This window comes from Dendronephthya gigantea, unplaced genomic scaffold (genome assembly GCF_004324835.1).
Source record: "Dendronephthya gigantea isolate DGI-Jeju-01 unplaced genomic scaffold, DenGig_1.0 000080F, whole genome shotgun sequence".
In the NCBI taxonomy this organism is placed as follows: domain Eukaryota; kingdom Metazoa; phylum Cnidaria; class Anthozoa; order Malacalcyonacea; family Nephtheidae; genus Dendronephthya; species Dendronephthya gigantea.
In genome coordinates, this window is record NW_021163090.1 from 763501 (window position 1) to 785129 (window position 21629).

The window sequence follows — 21629 nt, forward strand, 5'->3', positions numbered from 1 at the left end:
TCAAAGGACAAAGCACATCTCAGTGTTCGAGTGGACAGGTGGATACAAAGCGTCGTGTCGCCGTTTGTGATGCTACAGACGAAGCCAAAGAAAGCCGTTGTCATATGAGAGTAATCATGAAAAAATTCTGACAGACTATCATTGCTTCTTTGCGACAAAGCAACGAAATCCTAAACAGCTGTACATAGAACTTCATTTCTAACTTATAACCAATTGTATTTGTAAGAACCTGCATGTTCCAAACTTGCTTGGGAAATTGGTTGGACAACGAGTTGATGAGAGAGCGACGAATATATCCCCCTCGGCAACAAGAGACGAGAATATTCAAAAAAGGTTTTGACAAATGATGGATCACCTGAATGAGCTTGGGCGGTCGTCTGTTAATTAAATATAATTTCCGCAGTTATTATCCGTTAAAAAGTTTACTAAATAGTCATTACGTAAGTATATAGACCGTCCAGTCTATACTAAAATTGGTTTCAGGCCGAGTGATGATTTATAAGAGGAACCACATTCTGTGTGTCTTATTATATTTTGTCTATGAACTTGACCTCATTTACATGTGTTAATGATGATCCAGGAATTCGGAATATCCCATACTCGAGGCAAAATTGCGCATATAAATTCTATTATCCAAGCTAACTATATCAACAATAAATTTCTATTGTTCTCATTTTAAATTGCAGTTGTTTCCGGGAAAGCTTACCTATTTCTCGGGCATAGTTTGTACTTTATGTAAAGCATAATAAATTCCTTTCATAGCTATAAGTTGATCGTGAGTCCCTCGTTCCACGGCCCGACCACGTCTGATTACGATGATGTTGTCTGCATGTTGAATAGTCGACAAACGGTGAGCGATCACCAATGTTGTTCTCCCAATGCTGGCATTATCCAGAGCCTGTTGCACAACCTGTATAGAGATTTTACGATTAAATAGGAAATTGAAATAGTCAACCACCGAGATCCAACGTGTGGTGGTGTTATAACGATATAAACTTGTCACTTAAGATGTGGCAAAAACTACTTTAATTACGATATTTTACTTTTTATGAAATAATATTTCACCTTTTCACTCTCAGTGTCCAAGGCCGAGGTAGCTTCGTCCAGCAGAAGTATTTTAGGATCACGAATCAAAGCTCGTGCAATGGCGATTCTTTGTTTCTGTCCACCTGATATCAGAGTTCCTCTGTCACCAACAATCGTGTTATAACCCTTCAAATTTTCGGAATTACCAAGTTTATATCATCTTAGATAATATATTTCCTTTCATAAATCCCCTCCTTTCTACCTCCCTCTCTTCCTCCTCCCTCTTTCCCTCCCTCTCTAACTCCTTCCTTCCCTCCTCTATCTCTCCATCCTTCCTCCCTCTCTCTGCCTCCTTCCCTCCCTCTAGCCTTCCTCCCTCTCTCACTCCCTCCTCTTTGCCACAGATGAGCTATATATTTCATCTGTGTCTTTGCTCTCGTTTTCCGGCCCTCATCTTTTTTTTCTTCCTGTTACGTCAAAAATATCTTACCTCCGGCAAGCTTTGAATAAACTGATGAATATTTGATGATCTTGCAGCCTGTTCGATTTCTTTAATACTGACTTCCCTCGTGGTATCACCGTAAGCAATATTTTCTCTGATTGTCATGTCAAATAAAACTGGTTCTTGAGACACAATACCAATCTGCCTTCGTAACCACTTGATGTTCAGTTCTTTAACATCATTTCCATCGATTGTCTACGAAATTAGGTAATGGTAATAACCGTCTTCATCGTAAAGATTTTGAAAGAAAGAAGATGGCAAAATGGTTGGATGACTAAAGCTAGATGCGATTTCTTCATGCTGTATGCTAACTACCAAATGTAATCATTAAATTGATCAGTGGAAGCTGATTGACTGTCTAAATTCTGAAATTCTGATCCTGGTATGTAAACAAACAAATTAACCATTGTCCTTACCACACCCCCTGCGCTAACGTCATAGAAACGTTCAACCAATGAGACAGTGGTGCTTTTTCCAGACCCACTTGTACCAACCAACGCCACAGTCTGACCAGGCTTCACGGTGATATTAAGATTACGCAACACCTTGTTTCTACGACGAGTGGGATATCTGAAACCAACATTTTTCAACTGAATTTCACCCTTGCATTTCTCCTGTAAGAAAATATGTACATGCGTCGTTAAAAACTATATTTCCGCGCAAAGGAAGCAAACCAGAACTCAAACCACGTTTCCGGGTTTTTATGATGTTTCTACTAACATCTGTGTCATCAATATCACACTTACGGGCTTCAAACCTTCGTCTGACTGATTGTCAATTAATGGAACAGAAGCAATGGATGAAAAAACTTTCTGCGCAGCAAATTTTGCTTTGGAATAATCAGGTGTCATGGAACTGGTTTGACCAACAATCAATCCCACAGATAGATACGTGAAAACCGTACTAAAGAATAACGTGGAAAACTATATCAGCAGAATTGACTAAACGTAGATACGGCAAGAAAGATACCTATCCTATATCTTCCTTCCTATCTTCTGTCATCTTGTCCATTCCTTTTCCTTTAAGTCGCTCAGGACTCCCTACACACCCCTTCTTATCCTTCAATCCTTTCAGATACTTACGTCATCATGTCTTTCATAGTGACATCACGATCCACCACCAGCTTAGCTCCGTACCGAAATGCAGCAGAAAAGGTAAGATTTACAATACACACAGTGAAGCCAGTCGCCAGCCCTGCGAAATGAGCTTTCCTCTTTGCTTTTCTGTATGAAAAGTTTAAAAAAATATAAGAGAAAAAATCATTACCTCGACAATTCTCTTGTGAACAAACTTTGCCAGGCTCGCATGCAAACAGAATGAATATGTATTAGGTATTAACGAGAACACTTAAGTTTTGGTATTATTGATTTGTACCTGTAAGGTTCCGCCATTGCCGCACGATAACGTTCAAAGAACTTCTCTTCTTGTCCTAGTAATACGACCGTTTGAATATTCGACAATGTCTCCTCTGCAACCTAAAAAGGAACCATATGTTTTGCTATGAAACTGTAGTCAAAACAATATTTTGTAACCAGGGATAGTTTCATTATTCTCTGTCCCTGGAATAGTGTAAAGTTTTTTGAGTTTAACATCGTATCAATTGAGGAACTGATAAAGTATTTGATAAAGTAGAGAACGAAACGGTAAAGCAGAAGAATAACAATAGAAAACTTCCAGTTCACCTTTCCCGCGTCTTCCTCTAAGGTTCCCCGGGTACTAGGGCCCAATGCGGTCATATAAAACAAGCCAGAAATGACCATCAAAGGAGTGAATGCCGTCAGCACCAAGCTTATCTCCCAACAGTACAAGAAGGAAACAGTCACTCCTCCAACGACGGACACTAATGTTGACGCAACAAAACCTAACTGCGAACCAGTTGCCTAAAAACACACGCAAATGCTATTGTTCAGAAGTTCAGAATATAGTACTTTGATTTGAAACTTTGTTAAACTTTGATAAACAGCCACCTACCCCTTGAATTGCAGATACGTCTGTGGATAACCGGCTACACAGAGCTCCCGTGCTGTTCTTTGGTTTGTCAAAATAAGAAATTTCCTAAAGGGAGAGACGTGTACATCGATAGATATGTTCTACTGCAAACCCGACAAGGTATCAAGGCTGGTTGAATTATGTCTGACGAATTCAAGAGAACGATGTTTTGCCATGAAGGTACGGTCATGAGAAGAGATGGCAACTAAGGTAAAGCAATCCATATTACCTGTCTAAGAAGAGATAAGAACAACCATCTTCTTAATCGCTGTGTGAGCGCCTCGCCTGACTTTGCAAACATCCAGTTCTACAAAATAAAAGAAGTAAATAATGGTGAATAAATATCTGATGTATTCGACCGGAGTAATAAAAAGATCAGTGGAGGTCGAATATACACGTATAATCGTACACTCGACCTTTGCATGGTAGTAAAGAAATAACAAGGGTCGAATATACTGGTATATACCACACTCTTTACAGGGTAAATGAAACTTACTTGCAAAAATAAACCGATACCACAGTATACCCCCAATATGAAGAAAACCATAGCCCAATGTACTGAATCATTCTTCATTTTTTCTTTTTCAGATGGTATCCTTGGATCGTAAGAAAATGTCTGCAACAAGAAAGACACAGGATAAGAAAGCACCTGGGAGTGTTGAAGAAATAAGAAGGAAAACACGAGAAACAAACCTCAAAGATTCCTCCCACGGCTATACCGTAGACAAAGGGACAAGTCCCGTACAGGGCACTTCCAATGCAACCAAGGACAATGTACCAGAATTCAGGCGAGTTGTACTTTAAGATTTTTAAAAACGGCATTGCTTTTACAGGCTCAGAATCCTCTGTCTGAAAATAGATAAGAAACATCTGAAACTATTGTTTCTCCTTTGCTTCATCTGCCGCCAGGAAAACGACTTTCCTATATCGTAGTACCTCCACTCTGTTTTCAAAGGTCGATTTATGAAATGAAATGTAAATTATGTACTTACAAAGATTGTCTTAGTGTACACAGAAACACTGTCCCTAGTGGATGATCCAAGTTTGAACGCGCTTTCCACTGAAATACAAACAAAACTTTCGTTTTTTACACTATTCATCGTTGTTAGTAAACAGTTCTTTTATATCGATTCATATACAATACGGTGGTTGTTGGGTCAAAACTTAGCATCAGACATAATGTGAGATTTGTATCTTACTACATCCCCGATTCTACAATCTTCTTTTGCCGTGGTGGCACTAGAGGTCTCTTGGGATAACAATGTAGAGCAGAATGAGCCGTCCTTTATGTTATAAAAATCATTCTTTTAATTCAAATATGTATCCAGTACCTTCATCCAGTTGAAAAGCCTCAATATCATCTTCATCATCATCATCATCATCATCTTCAAGAACTTTGTCATCCACAACTTTCTGTTAAAACCAAAATTATTGCATTAATTGAATGAATTACTTTGTTGCACCACGAACGAACTCTTTTAGGAACCGTTACAATTATAAATAAAAAATACGATGTTATTCTCCTAATGCAATGCATCTGAGTCTTCTAAATACCTGTAATCTGACAAGTGTTTTATAAATTCCATTCGGTATCGCCATCAACTCTTCATGAGTTCCAGTTTCGGCCACGTGACCTTCTTTAACAGCCACTATAATGTCCGCGTTTTTGATTGTTGATAAGCGATGAGCTATGACAATGGTCGTTCTACCTTCCCCAGCCTGGATGCACCAAAACAACACAAAGAATTGAGTAACATGCTGCTTGCTGACTTCCAAGTTTATTTTTGAATATCACTCACTCTATCCAGAGCTTCCTGTACAACAGCTTCACTCTCGGAATCCAAGGCAGACGTGGCTTCATCCAGCAATAAGATCTTGGGATTTCTTACCAAAGCTCTTGCTATGGCTATTCTTTGCTTTTGACCTCCGCTCATTTGTGTTCCACGTTCACCACACAACGTGTCATAACCCTAATGGATAGAGCAAGATGAAAACTTCATAATGAAGAATAAACCAAAGACAATTCATCATTCATACTTCGCGAACAACAACGTTACCTTTGGAAATTGTGAAATGAAGTTGTGAGCGTTTGCGGCTTTGGCAGCTTCTTCAATTTCGTTTTGTGTGACTCCTTCACGACCGAATGCAATGTTCTCGGCAATGGTGGTTGAAAATAGAACTGGTTCTTGGTTAACAATACCAATATGACTTCGAAGATGGTTGACATTTATGTCCTTTATGTTCGTGCCATCAATGAGGATCTTAAAATTAAAGGAAAAGCATTCATGAAACAAATGATATAGTGAATATAGCAAAGGAACTGTGGCCCTAATTTATTTGAATGATTTTATCAGACAATTTGATATATTTTTTGGAGAATTTGTTTCAGTCGGCGATGTTGAATTAAAATAGTGTTAAACATGACCTACCGATCCTTGTCTGGGGATTATAAGTATCTATGAAAACGAAGTTCTACTGTAATTATTCATGCTGAAAAACTGCTCAGAAACCTCTCAGAGAGTTTGGTACCACGATCCCCTATTTCCATAATAGTTCAGCGAAGCTATAGAGGCCTTACCGATCCTCTTTGTGGATCATAAAATCTTGAGAGAAGTTTAACGACAGTGCTCTTTCCACAACCGCTTTCACCAACAAGAGCGACACGTTTACCGCGAGGAACTTTGAGATTGAAATATTTTAGAACCTGAAACAGATATCACGATAACCTACATTAATTTCTATAGCTATGACAACAAAAAACTATATCATAATAGTGGTATCTATTGATTAAGTACATTTCATTACGAAGTCCATACCTGTACTGTGGGTCTTGAGGGATAAAGAAAGTCAATATTCCGAAACTCCACGTCGCCATCAACATCCGGTCTTAAACCAGTAGAAGATGACACATTAATCGAGGATTTCTATAAAGAAACACAGACATAACGTTTTACCAAAAATATACCAGTAGAGCAGGTTTATAGAGGAGCGATACAATCTCTGGTCAAGTTGCATCCTAATCTCAATTACTGATACAAGAAACGTCTTCTTCTTACCCTATCGATGATGTTAAAGATGACATACGCCACCCCACGAGCTGTTGCCAAAGCCTCCATGCAAGGAGCTGCTTGTCCTAACATCACTGAACCAACCAACACCATGTAAAACACCTGAAAAAAATACGCACACACTGCCATATAGTTCTTGCAAATGCTCTGATTTCCACTATCGGTCGGAACAACCAGATAAGAATGATCGATACAAATGATGAAAGCATTACACGTACACTTGAAACATCGCCTGGTTCAGCATCACCTTCTCTGATTAACTTGATGCCATACCTTAACAAAAACATCAACGTATAGGTAAAAAAAAACTCTTTCACAAGGTTCGAGTGGTGTGAAGAATCTTCAATGACCGAATACTTCAAGACGTTCGTTATTTATAATATTATTTTTAAGTGGATTGTCACAATATAACCACATTTGCCTTTAAGTTCGTTAATAAGCTATAGAAACATCTTACCACAAGGACAAAGCATAGTTCCCGAGCGAGGCAACTTGAAAAACTCCCAATCCTATGCCAACTCCAAATCCCCTCTTCACCCCAAATGTACAGCATTCATTCAAGTGAGCATCGTACCTAAAACGAGACAGGCTTCGACGTTATATAAACTGTTATTTCTAGTCCTTTACACTCTAGAGATCGGTTGAAAAATGGGAAGACCACACTTAGTCTCTGTAGGATGAATAGCTTGAAGCAGCACGTTGCATCTTCGGGTATCAAAACATTAAAATGAAAACATTACTGTTTTGTTTGTTGAGCTTCTCCTCCAAACGCAGCGACAGTTCTGATCGAGGAAAGACTTTGTTCCGCAACATTTCCGGCTTTCGCATAAGCAGCAAGTTCTTTTGCGGCAAAACCTCCGATGATCTAGAACAGAAATGAAGAATTTCTACTGCGCTGCTTTGTCGTGGTTGCTGGTTTGGTAAACTGCTCGCAAATGTTGAGCATAGTGAAGGTTTAAGTCCTCGTCACATTCCTGAGGTCGAACCTGAACACGTATTGAGACAAAACCCAATTATTGGCAATGAACAGAAGGGTTCAAGTATACCTTAGCCTGTATCCCGCCACAGGCCGCCACCACTGGTAACACAGCCAGCATAACAAATGTTAGTTCCCATAAATAGAAAAATCCCAGCGCATATCCAGCTATGAACGCTGAAAAACTATAGATCACTCGACCAAATTTTGAGCCAATGCCATCGGCGAGTTTATTCATATCTCTGAAATGAAAAAATAAAAAATCTGCAGGGAAACAGAAAATCACTGGTTTGTGCTTCTATATTTTCTATTCTGAATGCATGCAAGGGACTCCACGTGAAAAACACGAGATTTCAACTCATCTTTCCAGGTTTTTCAAATTCAACCTATAGTGCGCCTCTGCTCTTGAAATGATAATATACATACTCTGTAAGTATAGTTCCCAGCTCACCACTTGGATGAGTGTCAAACCAACCGACATCCTGGTGTATGATATTTCGAAACATTGCAAGTCTCATTTTGTGAATCTGCCTCTCAGCAGACAGACCCCAAAGGCCTAACCCTGCCCAGGCAAACAAAAGGTTTCCAAACGCAAAACCAATATACCAAAAAGCTATGGTCGTCATGGTGTCCTCCAAATCTACCGGGTTTGAACAATTCCTTCTAACACACTGCATAAAGTCTACAAAATCGTCGGTGACTGGACCAACTAGGAGATACTGCGCTGGTGTGAGGACTCCGTATGCTATAGAACCAAGCGTTCCAAGTATCATCAGCAATATATCAGTGTTGTCGTGAAATCGGAACTAAGAACAGATAACAAATAACAATGTGCAGTTAAAATGGTTAGCCATGCAGTAAAATTCAACCGCTCACTCCGTCTTTTACACTTGCAATTTCGCTGTTCACACAATCCAATTTCGTTGGATCTAATTCACTTCTGACGTATGGAATGAAGTCAGTTATTCAAAAAGCAGTACTGCGTTGGTTTAAGTTGATTTACTGCCCACATACATTACAAGTAAACAGACTATAAAACATCCATCAGAAGTGAATTGGATCCAACAAAATTGGATTGCGCGAACAGGCCTTAAAAGGTGTGATGTAGAAGATATGCATGTTTGAATCTTGACACTTCGTACAAGACAAAATTGTGCCGACGTGCCAGATAGGATTTCGAGATTCGACTTCCGTTACAAAATATGGTGGACTCGCCTGGTATGCAACATCAGGTTGTCAACAAGACTTGCATAAAGAATAAGACGTAAAAACCTACATACCAACTGTTTGAATGGCACCATTGAAAACTTTTCCAATCTTCTATAAAAGATAGGATACAATTGGTTGTGATTACCTAACGTTTAGAACAAACTAGTTGAATTCATCGTCACGTTTGTCTGAAATCTAGATATGCTTTCAAGAAGTGGTTATAAGTCTATGAGTGAACCCATGCCGATCCTAGTAGAAAGAATTTAAGTAAACCGTATTTACTCGTTTGATTCGATATCCGATTCCGAAAGTGCATTTCTTCCACCTGGTAATAAAGGGCTTTTCTCGGTCGCCATTGCCGTATGTGATCTTGACAATGTCGTTGGGAATAAACTGAAAATACAACGATATTTCGTATCAGATTGTACATTCTACTTAAGTTCTACGTAGTAACGAATCCACTATTTCTCAGAGGCTAAATTTTACCATTCGTCTAACGCCAGGCACTTTTACGTTGAATGCATGGAAAACGTCACTTAATTGCTAGCGACCTGCCATATTGAATGCAATGTATTCTACATATGTCATCTTGTAAACTTACCTTTGCTGGCTTTACTAGTACCAGATTGCATTTAACTACAGTCTTGAATATTTCAATCTATTGTAACCTAAGCATTTGGCAAGGTGGCCAAGGTGCTGATTCGGTTAATTTTCATAGCTGATTCTGTGAATAATTCCTACTCAGTAACCGTGACAGGATTTCATGCAATAACATGCACATCAATAACAATAAAAATTAACCAGCTACAAAGGATCTTTTGGAAACCTCATGCACACTTATTTCCTATGTAAATGCAGTTTATAACTTATAAGGCACTTCAGTATGTGTAACGGTGTGATTTTCCTAAAAAAGGTGACGTTTTCTTTAAAAGATTGATTGGTAGTTGGCCAAATAAAGTACTTTATACATAGTATGGCATAGGAATAAACCCATCGAAGATTTACATGTTAACTTAAGTTTTTATATACAGAGGAGCTGGACCGCTCGCGAACATATATATTGGTTGAGGTTGTCCACACACAAAGCAGTTTATTTTTGATAATATACAGTGGACTGTAGCAGATATGATCCTGTAAAAGCTTGGAACTTCTTACACGAATAAGTTCATCTTATCTCGCTGATATTTTTTCCAGAATAACGACTAGCATGTTGAACCTTACCTAAATCTCAACTCTACCCTAAGTCCCTAACTCGGATAGCTAATTACGTACTGTGCAACAAGAAAATATATCTAGCGGAAACAAACCTTTACTGGTGCTACTTGATGCTGGATATATAACTATAACGGCATGAAAACCGTAGGCCATAGACTTCTGGAGAGATTTACGCCATCGAATATCAACAGTTTATAACACCATCATGCATGAACTTAATTCTTAATTCACCATAGGTCCCATATGTCATTAAAGTGCATCAGTGCGTCGTAATTCGATCCACATTTCCCCTTTCCTCATGCAACCAGCGGTTCCAGTTGAGAGGCCAAGAAGTTAAGAGCTTTAGGACGTGTGTAGAAGAACAGCATGCAGAACGATAGGTTCAAAGTCCTTTCAAGATGCAAATTATAGCTAAATATTTCCGCTTGTATTCAGTAACCTTACTGAGCCTGAACTGACAGCCAAAATAATATTGTTTTATTTTGTTTCGCTGTCGGTTGTATTGCTCTGTTAATTTTTTGTTGTTGTTTTGTTGTAAGGAGACTTACAACTGAATAAAGACATAATCTCCGCTTGCCATCTTGTCAGGTTTTTTTACCAGCGCAATAGCATAACAATGTATTTAAATTTTAAAATACTAGAATTTAGATATGATTGCAGGCCGCCTCTTCAAGAGGACGGAGTCGTGAACGAGATGAATAATGTCATATTAGCGTTTACAAAACATGGTGGAAAGCTGACTCGATTTTAAAAAGTGTTCACGCAGATTGGAGAGGGCAAACAGGTGAAAATTATTACATATATACGATAAAAAAGCTTCCCATCAAGAACGGAGCGATTTCTCGTGACGCACTTTTACTTGAAGAACCTATTTCCGGGACATAGATTGTACTTTATGTAAAGCATAATAAATTCCTTTCATAGCTATAAGTTGATCGTGAGTTCCTCGTTCCACAGCCCGACCACGTCTGATTACGATGATGCTGTCTGCATGTTGAATAGTAGACAAACGATGAGCGATCACCAATGTTGTTCGCCCAATGCTGGCATTATCCAGAGCCTGCTGCACAACCTGTATAGAGATTTTACGATTAAATAAGAAATTGAATAATCGAATTCAAATGAATTGATATTAAACGATGTTAATAATTTGTATGCCACTTCTTCTGGCAGAGAAACATATAAAACCCTCTTTGAGCCAAGAGGTTGAACACTTGAACTAATTAATAAAAGTAATATTTCAAGTATTTCACCTTTTCACTCTCAGTGTCCAAGGCCGAGGTGGCTTCGTCCAGCAGAAGTATTTTAGGATCACGAATCAAAGCTCGGGCAATGGCGATTCTTTGTTTCTGTCCCCCTGATATCAGAGTTCCTTTATCGCCAACGATCGTGTTATAACCCTTAAAATTATATACTTAAAGAATTTACAACATTCCAGTAGATTCCTTCAATAAATCCTGTTTTATTCCTCCCATTGTCATCCTCCCCCACTCCTCCCTTCCCTCCTTTCGTAATTTGCTTTTTTTTAAATTATTTACTTCCCTGTTACGTCAAAAATATCTTACCTCTGGCAAGCTTTGAATAAACTGATGAATATTTGATGATCTTGCAGCCTGTTCGATTTCTTTAATACTGACTTCCCTCGTGGTATCACCGTAAGCAATATTTTCTCTGATTGTCATGTCAAATAAAACTGGTTCTTGGGACACAATACCAATCTGCCTTCGTAACCACTTGATGTTCAGTTCTTTAACATCATTTCCATCGATTGTCTACGAAATTATGTAATGGTAATAACTCAAAATTACAAGCTGGATGCGATAAATGTATAAAATCGATGATTTTCGATGTAACAACCGAATGTAATCATTAAATTGAATAATGAAAGTTGATTGACTGTCAGAAATTCTGATCCTGGTATGTAAACAAACAAACCATTGCCCTTACCACACCTCCTGCGCTAACGTCATAGAAACGTTCGACCAACGAGACAGTGGTGCTTTTTCCAGATCCACTAGTACCAACCAACGCCACAGTCTGACCAGGCTTCACGGTGATATTAAGATTACGCAACACCTTGACCCTGCGTCGACTTGGATACCTGAAACCGACGTGATTCAACCGGACTTCACCTTTGCATTTCTCCTGCAACATGGCAAATACATCGTTGTTAACTCGCGTTTTCTCCATGCAGAAAGTTCCTTTTAGCGTTTGAGTGCTGTCAACATTGTACTTACAGGCTTCAAACCTTCGTCTGACTGATTGTCAATTGAGGGAACCGAACCAATGAATGAAAAAACTTTCTGGGCAGCAAATTTTGCTTTGGAATAATCAGGTGTCATGGAACTGGTTTGACCAACAATCACCCCAACAGACAGATATGTGAACACCGTACTAAATAGAAAGAAAAACTCAATATCATTAGCAGAATCATCTGAACGAGATCGGCGAAAAGATGCAATTTCATTCTTCCCTTAGTAAGCCACACATCCAGGGCACACCCCATCCCATCCCTTTAGATGCTTACGTCATCATTTCTTTCAAAGTGACATCACCATCGACCACTAATTTAGCTCCATAGCGAAATGTGGCTGAAAAGGTCAGATTTATAATACACAATGTAGAACCAGTTGCCAAGCCAGCATAATGTACATTCTTTTTTGCCTTCCTACATAGAATCAGAGTAACAGTTAGGGCTGTATTGCACCATTATTTCACCAGATAGGTCGTTGCACCAGCAATGATTCCTTGGGAGATCATCTTCATCCTACGAGGTTCATCCTTCTAGATTCACAAGGGGAGAGGAAAAGTCCGAAAAGAGACCAATTTGTACCTGTAAGGTTCCGCCATTGCTGTACGATAGCGTTCAAAGAATTCATCTTCTCGACCCAGCGATACGACTGTTTGAATATTGGCCAATGTCTCTTCTGCCACCTGCAATCGAAGCAAGGATTGTTTTACTCTGTGATAGAAGGCTGTAATTGTTAGTCTTAATCTGTGGTCTTGGTAGAGCAATGTTTGTGCTCTCATTCTGGAACCAGGATTTAATTTCCGGTGAAATTATTTTCAGAGAAATAGGCCAGAGCTATAACGTTAGATAAGTTTGGGTTGGTTGGTTCTGGAGTCTGGACTATTCGAGTCTTGTGTAGCGGAGAATTCCTCCTGTAACGATATTCAGACTTTCAGTACCTTGGCCGCGTCTTCTTCTAAGTTTCCCCGGGTGCTGGAGCCCATGTGAGTCATGAAGAACAAGCCGGATATGACCATAAGAGGAGCAAATGATGTCATCACCAAACTTAGTTTCCAGCTGTTCAAGAATGCAACAGTCAGACCTCCGATAACAGATACCAACGTGGAAGCAACGAAACCCAGCTGAGAACCAGTTGCCTAACGAAGGCAGACGGCTGTCGATTAGGATTAAATACTTTTGTGTGGTAACGTTTTTATAAACAAGAGTTCAACAGGCTACCTACCCCTTGAACTGCAGATACTTCCGTGGATAACCGGCTACACAAAGCTCCTGTGCTGTTCCTTGGTTTGTCAAAGTAGGCAATTTCCTGAAGTAAAAACAAAGCACTGTCATAAGCTATAAAGGAAAGAAAATCGTAGCAGGTCTTATCAGGATTATAATTTCAATTTTGGTTACGACATGAAGAGTTGACATTCCTGAAATTAGGAATCATTTAGTGCTCCGAAGCGAAGGATTAGTAGTAATCTTAACAAAGTAATTTAAACAATGTTACCTGACGAAGAACAGCTAAAAATGACCATTTTCGCAATCGCTGTGTAAGACTTTCGCCCGACTTTGCAAACATCCAGTTCTACCGAAAATAACTCCATCAGTTCTCGCTTATTGATAAATTAAGTTTACAAAATAGATGGCACAAGTTACCTGGAAAAATATACCTAAACCACTGTACACTCCTAATGTAAAGAAAACCAAGGCCCATTTTCTTGAATCATCTTTCATCTCCTCGTCTTCGCTTGGAATATTTGGGTCGTAAGAAAATGTCTGCAACAAATACGACCATTAAAAAATATGGTTTCCATAAAAGGGAACATTTTATAAGCGACGCCCAAGCCAAACCTCAAAGATTCCTCCCATGGAAACACCGTAGACAAAAGGACAAGTTCCATACAGGGCACTACCAATGCAACCAATGACAATGTACCAGACCTCTGGCGAGTTGTAAGTCAAAATTTTGAAAAACGACATTGGCTTCACAGGTTCAGCTTCGGCTTCCGTCTGAAAATGACGAGAAATATCTTATAACATAATGTCCTCGATTCACCCATCCTACTGCCCCTCACTACTCCATCATCATACCTCACCTCATTACAATCCGTGCCCCAACTTACTACCTCTGATCACCTCTATTCCCCGCTCTCCCATGAAAGTATCCCTGAGTGGAAAATATCAACATCATTATGCACTTACCATGATAGTTTTAGTGTAACCAGAAACGCTACCACTGGTAGTGAATGAACCAAGTTTGAACGCGCTATCCCCTGAAATAATAAACAACTTCATGAACTAAGGCCCAATCCACTGAAAGATGCGCATATTGACACTATGATTGGAGGAGCATAACCGTCGTATCATGGTCGTATTGGCTGGAAAATGACGAATACGACCATGGTCGTATCATGGTCGTATTGGCCGAAAAATGACGAATACAACCATGGTCGTATTGGCCGGAAAATGACGAATACGACCATGGTCGTATCATGGTCGTAATGGCCGAAAAATGACGAATACGACCATGGTCGTATTGGCCGGAGATGACGAATACGACCATGGTCGTATCATTGTTGTATTGGCCGGAAAATGACGAATACGACCATGGTCGTATTGGCCGGAAAATGACGAATACGACCATGGTCGTATCATGGTCGTAATGGCCGAAAAATGACGAATACGACCATGGTCGTATTGGCCGGAAAATGACGAATACGACCATGGTCGTATTGGCCGGAAAATGACGAATACGACCATGGTCGTATCATGGTTGTATTGGCCGGAAAATGACGAATACGACCATGGTCGTAATGCATAAGCTATGAATCTGCTTATATTTGCTTCCAGTCAAAAGTGAGAAAAGTGTTTTAAATTTGATATGATCACAGACCTCCAGGGGCACATATAATAATGCTTACCAGATCTCTACAGTTCTGAACTGTTAGCAATAACAAGAAATATCTGACAAATACCTTCCTCGAGTTGGAAAGGTTCAACTTCAGCGTCTTCATCATCTTCTTCGCCTTCATCACGGACATTTTCATCTACGGCTTTCTGTTTAAACATTGTAAAGAAGAATATAAACTATTATCTTTCTATTGCTCGTCTTTCAGGGCCTTTTTTAACATATATACTGGGGGGGGGCCAAGGCCCCCCCACCCTCCATGTTGGCCCCCCCAGTTCACTATTTTGGCCCCCGCAGTGAAAATCCCCTTTTTAAAAGATATTAACAAAAAATGAAGAATATTGAATAATTTAGCTCTGCGACAGTGTATTACTATTAGCACTCTTGTATTCTGTAACCCATTACCTTTGTCGAATGTAACTCGACGAATGTTATTTGTCGAGACAGTCGAGCACAAAAACGGCTTAAATAGACAAATAGATTCATCAATGATCAATCATTTTTCTGTTGTAATGTACAATATTTCAAATGCATCTTTACCTTTACAAATATACATGGATATTTGAGTGTACAGAGATTATCCAGTTTAAAGAAAATATTCTTCAGACTGGAAAATACACTAAACTGTCAAATATACACTCCATTACTCCCTGTTGATATTGACACACATGTTGTACCTTTGATATTACTTTTGGTAAGACGTAAGTTAAGAATATAGGAAACGGCGTTTCTTGACTATACTGATTTCAAAAATCTCCCGGGTGCCCCCTAGCTTTCAGCCATGATCGACATTCCTGCTTTTTTCCGCTAGTGGGGAAGCCCTTTTTTGCCAATGGCCCACCCACTCGAAATTTCTTAAAAAAGGCCCTGTCGTCTTTCGTGAGTGCGACTCTTCACCTACCTGTAATCTCACAAGTGTTTTATAAATTCCATTGGGTATCGCCATCAACTCGTCATGAGTCCCAGTTTCGGCCACGTGACCTTCTTTAACAGCAACTATAATGTCCGCGTTTTTGATTGTTGATAAGCGATGAGCTATGACAATGGTCGTTCTACCTTCCCCAGCCTGGATTTTCCAAAACAACACAAAGAATTAAATAACATACTGCTTGCTGACTTCTAAGTTTATTTTTGAATATCACTCACTCTATCCAGAGCTTCCTGTACAACAGCTTCACTCTCGGAATCCAAGGCAGACGTGGCTTCATCCAGCAATAAGATCTTGGGATTTCTTACCAAAGCTCTTGCTATGGCTATTCTTTGCTTTTGACCTCCGCTCATTTGTGTTCCACGTTCACCACACAACGTGTCATAACCCTAGTGGATAGAGCAACAAGATTTCAAAATGAAGAATAAAGCAAATATATTTCATACTCCGCAAACGACAACGTTACCTTTGGAAATTGTGAAATGAAGTTGTGAGCGTTTGCGGCTTTGGCAGCTTCTTCAATTTCGTTTTGTGTGACTCCTTCACGACCGAATGCAATGTTCTCTGCAATGGTGGTTGAAAATAGAACTGGTTCCTGGCTCACAATACCAATATGACTTCGAAGATGGCTGACATTTATGTCCTTTATGTTCGTGCCATCAAGGAGGACCTCAAATATAAAAGTATTTATGAAAACGAAGTTCTACTGCAACTATTCATGCTGAAGACTCAAAACTGCATCAGTTCTAAAATTTTCTTCTCAGAGGTTTGGTATCACGAATCCTATCTCTATTGTAGTACAGCGAAGCTATAGAGGCCTTACCGATCCTTGCTGTGGATCATAAAATCTTGAGAGAAGTTTAACGACTGTGCTCTTTCCACAACCGCTTTCACCAACAAGGGCGACACGTTTGCCGCGAGGAACTTTGAGACTAAAATCTTTTAAAATCTGAAACACAATTCAATTGTACACTTCCATTCGCTTTAGTCAGCCATAAAGAATGCCATGTGCGATTAATTTAAAACATGTAAAATTCTATTTTATACCTGCACCGTCGGTCTTGATGGATAAAGGAAATCGATGTCTCGAAATTCCACATCACCTTTGACATCGGGTCTTGAACCAGAAGCTGACGAAGCATCAATTGAGGATTCCTAAAGTCAAACGCATAAACAAATAGTAAGCTTTATTGTATATTAATACAAGGATCCAAGGCACAGTAATCTCAATTCTTGGCACCATTGTTGAATAGCGTACCAAATCTAGTGGTCTTACCCTATCAATGATGTTAAAGATAACATACGCCACCCCACGAGCCGATGCCAAAGCTTCCATGCAAGGGGCTGCTTGACCTAACGTTACCGAGCCCAGCATGACCATAAAAAACACCTGTAAAGGGAATGAAATATGAAGTTGACTGATTTATGCCGGCAGCATTCGAGAGCTATGGAAACCTTACGATTTTAGTTAGCCGAAGAAGCCTTAACAACGGTAATAATTTGATATTTTGATTCAAATTGTATGGACGCCTTCTGTGGATGAGCTGTGCATGAGGAAGAACGGTAACTTTCATCACATTTGGGGAAAATCATGAGATAAAGGTCATGAGGTCTTGCACAAATGATAAAAACATTACGCGTACACTAGAAACATCGCCTGGATCTGCATCGCCTTCTCTGATTAACTTGATGCCATACCTGAACAAAAACGTAAACAACATAAGAAATCTCTCTCACAACGACATATTGGGGGATATTTCTAATACGAGTAAAGACGATTACGGATTAGCCGCCGATTAGCAAAATCGCAACAAAGAGCTTTGATTCAACCACAGAATCTTCTTAAGGGTCGAAAACACCATGATATAACTGTCTAACACAACATACCACAAAGACAAGGCATAATTCGCGAGGGTGACAACTTGGAATACACATAATCCAGCGCCAACTCCAAAGCCTTTCTGCACACCAAACTTGCGACAGCTATTCAGATGAACATCGTACCTAAAATGTGATGAGATTGCTTTGCCCAGATTAGTCAGTCAAGTATATGGAGGACTCTTACTTTGCTTCTGGGGCCGGTTGTACGAAAGTAGGATAGAGCTATAGCTCGACTAGATCTTTTAAGTTTATTCTCTTTTCAACAAAATGATGACGTTTACTTTTTCGTTTGTTGAGCTTCTCCTCCGAACGCAGCGACAGTTCTGATCGAGGAAAAACTTTGTTCCGCAACATTTCCGGCTTTCGCATAAGCAGCAAGTTCTTTTGCCGTGAAACCTCCGATTATCTAAAACAGAAATGAAGAATTTCTACTGCGCTGTTCTTCTGCATGAGATCACTATGGTCCATATATTAAGACATGATCCACTGAAACTTCAGCGAAACTGTTTTATCCTTAGGTTCATTTTGGATGCAAATCAATGGTTAGGGCTTGGCCGATTTTCTTTGAAAGCGATTGTTTTCCCAGTCTGTGAACACGAATACATGAGCATATACCCCCTGCAATATCGCGTCTAGGAAATAACGCGCACGATGGGGCCAATATTTAAAATGTTTACCAAATTTCGACGAAAAAACATTGGTTTTGTAGCGTGCCTTTGTGCGCACGGCAAAGAACCACTCTGGTACGAGATGAATTTTCATTCGAGCTTTCCGAGTCAAAAGATGAGTTTCTTTTTATGGTACCTTTGCAAGTATTCCTCCACTGACCGCTACGATTGGTAACGCAGCCAGCATGACCAACGTCATCTTCCATAAATAGTAAAATCCCAGCGCATATCCAGCAAAGAACGCTGAAAGACTATAGATCAGTCGACCAAATTTTGAGCCAATACCATCCGCAAGTTTGTTCAAATCTCTAAAAGAAGGATGCGGGTTTGTGTAGAGGCCTTGTCAATATAAATTTATTAAATTATACAGCACGAGCCAGCCTTACAGTTAAAAGGGACCTCAAGTTTGAAATAAACTGTATATTCACATGATAAATTACATACTCTGTAAGTCTTGTTCCCAGCTCGCCACTTGGATGAGTGTCAAACCAACCGACCTCCTGGTGTATGATATTTCTAAACATAACTAGCCTCATTTTGTGAACCTGCCTCTCAGCAGACAGACCCCAAAGGCCCAGCCCTACCCAGGCAAAAAGAAGGTTTGCAAACGCAAAACCGATATACCAAAGAGCTACATCTGTCATGGTGTCCTCCAGATCTACCGGGTCCGAACAATTGCTTCTTACACACTGCACAAAATCAACAAAGTCGTCGGTGACCGTATTCATAAGAAGAAATTGGCCTGGAGAAAGAATTCCATAGCATATAGAACCAATTGTTCCCAAAATCATCAGCAATACATCAATGTTGTCGTGAAATCGAAACTAAAACAAATCGTAAGATAGTTAGTCATATAAATACACGTGATATTTGGACGGTTATGTTGAAACTAACAAGAACAATGATGACATATATTATCAAGTGAGATCCCGTTAATGATCCTCTTAAGAATGACTGCGGGAAATATAAACATAGACTTGAAGTGTTTACAATTTTCGAAGCAGCTTTTCTGCCTATTCACGATTGCTTTGTATCCGCAGAAAAAAGATAAGTTTTGTATCATACCAGTCTTTTGAATGGCACCAAATTAATATCCTCTTCTTTCCTGCAAGAGACAAAGATTCCGCGGAGTGGTTTAAAAGAGTTTCGGGTCAAGAACATTGGAACCGGTATCTTTACTTAAACAGCTTTACACAAACTCACTCGTTTGAAGGTTCAAATCCAATTTCCGAGCCTGAAAGTTCATGATTGGAAGATGCCAACAGTGGCGTCTTTTCCGTTGCCATAATCAACTATAACCACACCGACGTTGTAGGCAAATGAACTCGGCTAAAATATTAAAAAAAAAACTTTATTCGGTCTGATGTCTGGAAAGACACTTTAGATGCAAAGTTATATACAGAACCAAACGTAATGTTAATTTTCTAAGTTTCTTTGTTTGAGCTCATCGCTGTATTTGCATTATTTAAGTAATCGATAAAATAAAAATGAAATAAATCAATGGGATTAATTGTTCCCCATTTTTCGCATTAGATCGTCAAATTACGATACAGAGGAGTAATATTACAAACTATGTGGTCAAATGTTTGTATAAAGTCAATGAGGATATCAATGAAACGATATTGTCCAAACAGCAAAAAATTTACGTGCAATATCAGAAATCAAACAAATCTCTGAGACCTCATTATATTAAAGAACCTGACTTGATGGTAATGATGTCATTGTACCTGTCATGCAAGCTGCAACATGAAAATTCCCACGTCTAAACCCCGGACAACTTTACGAGTATTACCGGTTATTAATGTTTATACTGATGCTGCGTTAAAATAATTTTCACCATTCATGTCTCGGCTTTCTGATAGGATAATATTACATGCATGGATGATTACATCAAACCGTTCAACTCAAGGAGAGTTAATTAGTTGCAGACGGCAGAGCTAGTTTTTAACTGATCACTTCATATGAGACATTTCGAAGCACTGAGGATAGGTGGAGGTCGATCAGAACGATACCATAAACAGCAAATGGTATAGTTCATTTAAAGCTAAGCACTGAAATATTCAAGCCTGGACACCAATATGCGTTTGTATACGTCTTCATATTTACGGTTGTTTGTATACAAAATATGGTAACATCGAGTTAACGTATGCAGGCTACCACACTCCACAATATTCGAGATACCTTCATGCAACGTAGGACTTTTTATGGTCGGTTAATTGAAGTTGAACATATTGCTTTTTGCCCAATATATCTTTTCTGACATTCATTGTATTTAAAGTCTTAACACTGATCACAAGCACTACATATAACGGAACCCTACACATTCCTAATTAAACCTTCACTCGGTTCAAACTCACTTGAGGCATGACGGTGATAACATGTCCTTAATCTGTCCATATTCGCACAAAATACAACTAACCTTTGTATGTACGTACCTTATCACACGACCAGTTCAAACTCGTTCTCGTGGCTTCAAAAATCAGGCCGCAAATTGCTGGTGATCACGAGAAAGGTCACTGACATAACACATGCAACGCACAACGGAAATATGTCAACATCGTTTGCACTTAGAATTGCAAATTATACTCCGGAGACACACGATGGTTAACGAGGTAAATTAATTAAAGCTGGTACCAGAGTTTTCACCCGACCATGCACCACTATGCAATCCTATGCTCACACCAGCGAAACACGCGAGTCGTTTAATAACGTAAAACGAATGTGGGTCCTCAAGTTTTCTTATCTCTACCAGGTTCAAAGTTTTTGCAAACGGATGAAGTAAAACAGACATGCATATTTTAATGTACTTAAGATAAATATTGCCGTTCAGGTTCATTAAACGTTTTGTTGTTGATGTGTAATTAAAAAAAATACTATGAAAGAAGACTTTCGGGTGCCTACACAAGAACACTAGCTCTTACTACGTACAGTCTCCCTCTCGTGATGATATATTATATTGTTCACACAATTGAATTAAACTGAATTTAGGTTTATCATTCTCACTCACTCTCTATCGTTTAAAT

At 39.3% G+C, this 21629-nt stretch overlaps 2 protein-coding genes across 4 annotated transcripts; both read right to left on the reverse strand.

Moving 5' to 3' along the window:
- Window positions 1-518: 518 nt before the first annotated feature.
- On the reverse strand, window positions 519-10351 carry LOC114532668 (multidrug resistance protein 1-like). 3 transcript variants are annotated; one of them, XM_028554224.1, is made up of 28 exons: window positions 10078-10351; window positions 9053-9163; window positions 8842-8881; window positions 7988-8367; window positions 7632-7803; window positions 7326-7450; window positions 7043-7159; window positions 6804-6858; window positions 6574-6687; window positions 6334-6441; window positions 6096-6221; window positions 5575-5778; window positions 5317-5487; window positions 5072-5236; window positions 4849-4930; window positions 4510-4577; window positions 4211-4366; window positions 4014-4133; window positions 3747-3824; window positions 3500-3583; window positions 3211-3408; window positions 2903-3003; window positions 2611-2751; window positions 2275-2431; window positions 1945-2142; window positions 1517-1723; window positions 1066-1212; window positions 519-910 (listed from the first exon to the last, which is right to left on the reverse strand). In XM_028554224.1, the coding sequence occupies exons 2-28, from the start codon at window positions 9124-9126 to the stop codon at window positions 707-709; spliced, it is 3792 nt and encodes a 1263-aa protein (XP_028410025.1). In that variant the 5' UTR covers window positions 9127-9163; window positions 10078-10351; the 3' UTR covers window positions 519-706. The 3 variants fall into 3 exon arrangements, with proteins under 3 accessions (XP_028410025.1, XP_028410026.1, XP_028410027.1); XM_028554225.1 differs by lacking the exon at window positions 10078-10351 and adding an exon at window positions 9372-9506; XM_028554226.1 differs by lacking the exon at window positions 10078-10351 and adding an exon at window positions 9257-9309.
- A 182-nt stretch (window positions 10352-10533) lies between these two features.
- On the reverse strand, window positions 10534-21278 carry LOC114532666 (multidrug resistance protein 1-like). Its single transcript, XM_028554223.1, has 28 exons — window positions 21042-21278; window positions 19810-19935; window positions 19672-19711; window positions 19051-19430; window positions 18743-18914; window positions 18220-18344; window positions 17945-18061; window positions 17701-17755; window positions 17334-17447; window positions 17105-17212; window positions 16881-17006; window positions 16524-16727; window positions 16276-16446; window positions 16031-16195; window positions 15197-15278; window positions 14424-14494; window positions 14073-14231; window positions 13878-13997; window positions 13729-13806; window positions 13459-13542; window positions 13175-13372; window positions 12819-12919; window positions 12513-12653; window positions 12223-12379; window positions 11933-12130; window positions 11551-11757; window positions 11239-11385; window positions 10534-11057 (listed from the first exon to the last, which is right to left on the reverse strand). Exons 2-28 carry the CDS (start codon window positions 19890-19892, stop codon window positions 10854-10856), a joined length of 3807 nt encoding a protein of 1268 aa, XP_028410024.1. The 5' UTR covers window positions 19893-19935; window positions 21042-21278; the 3' UTR covers window positions 10534-10853.
- Window positions 21279-21629: the final 351 nt, after the last annotated feature.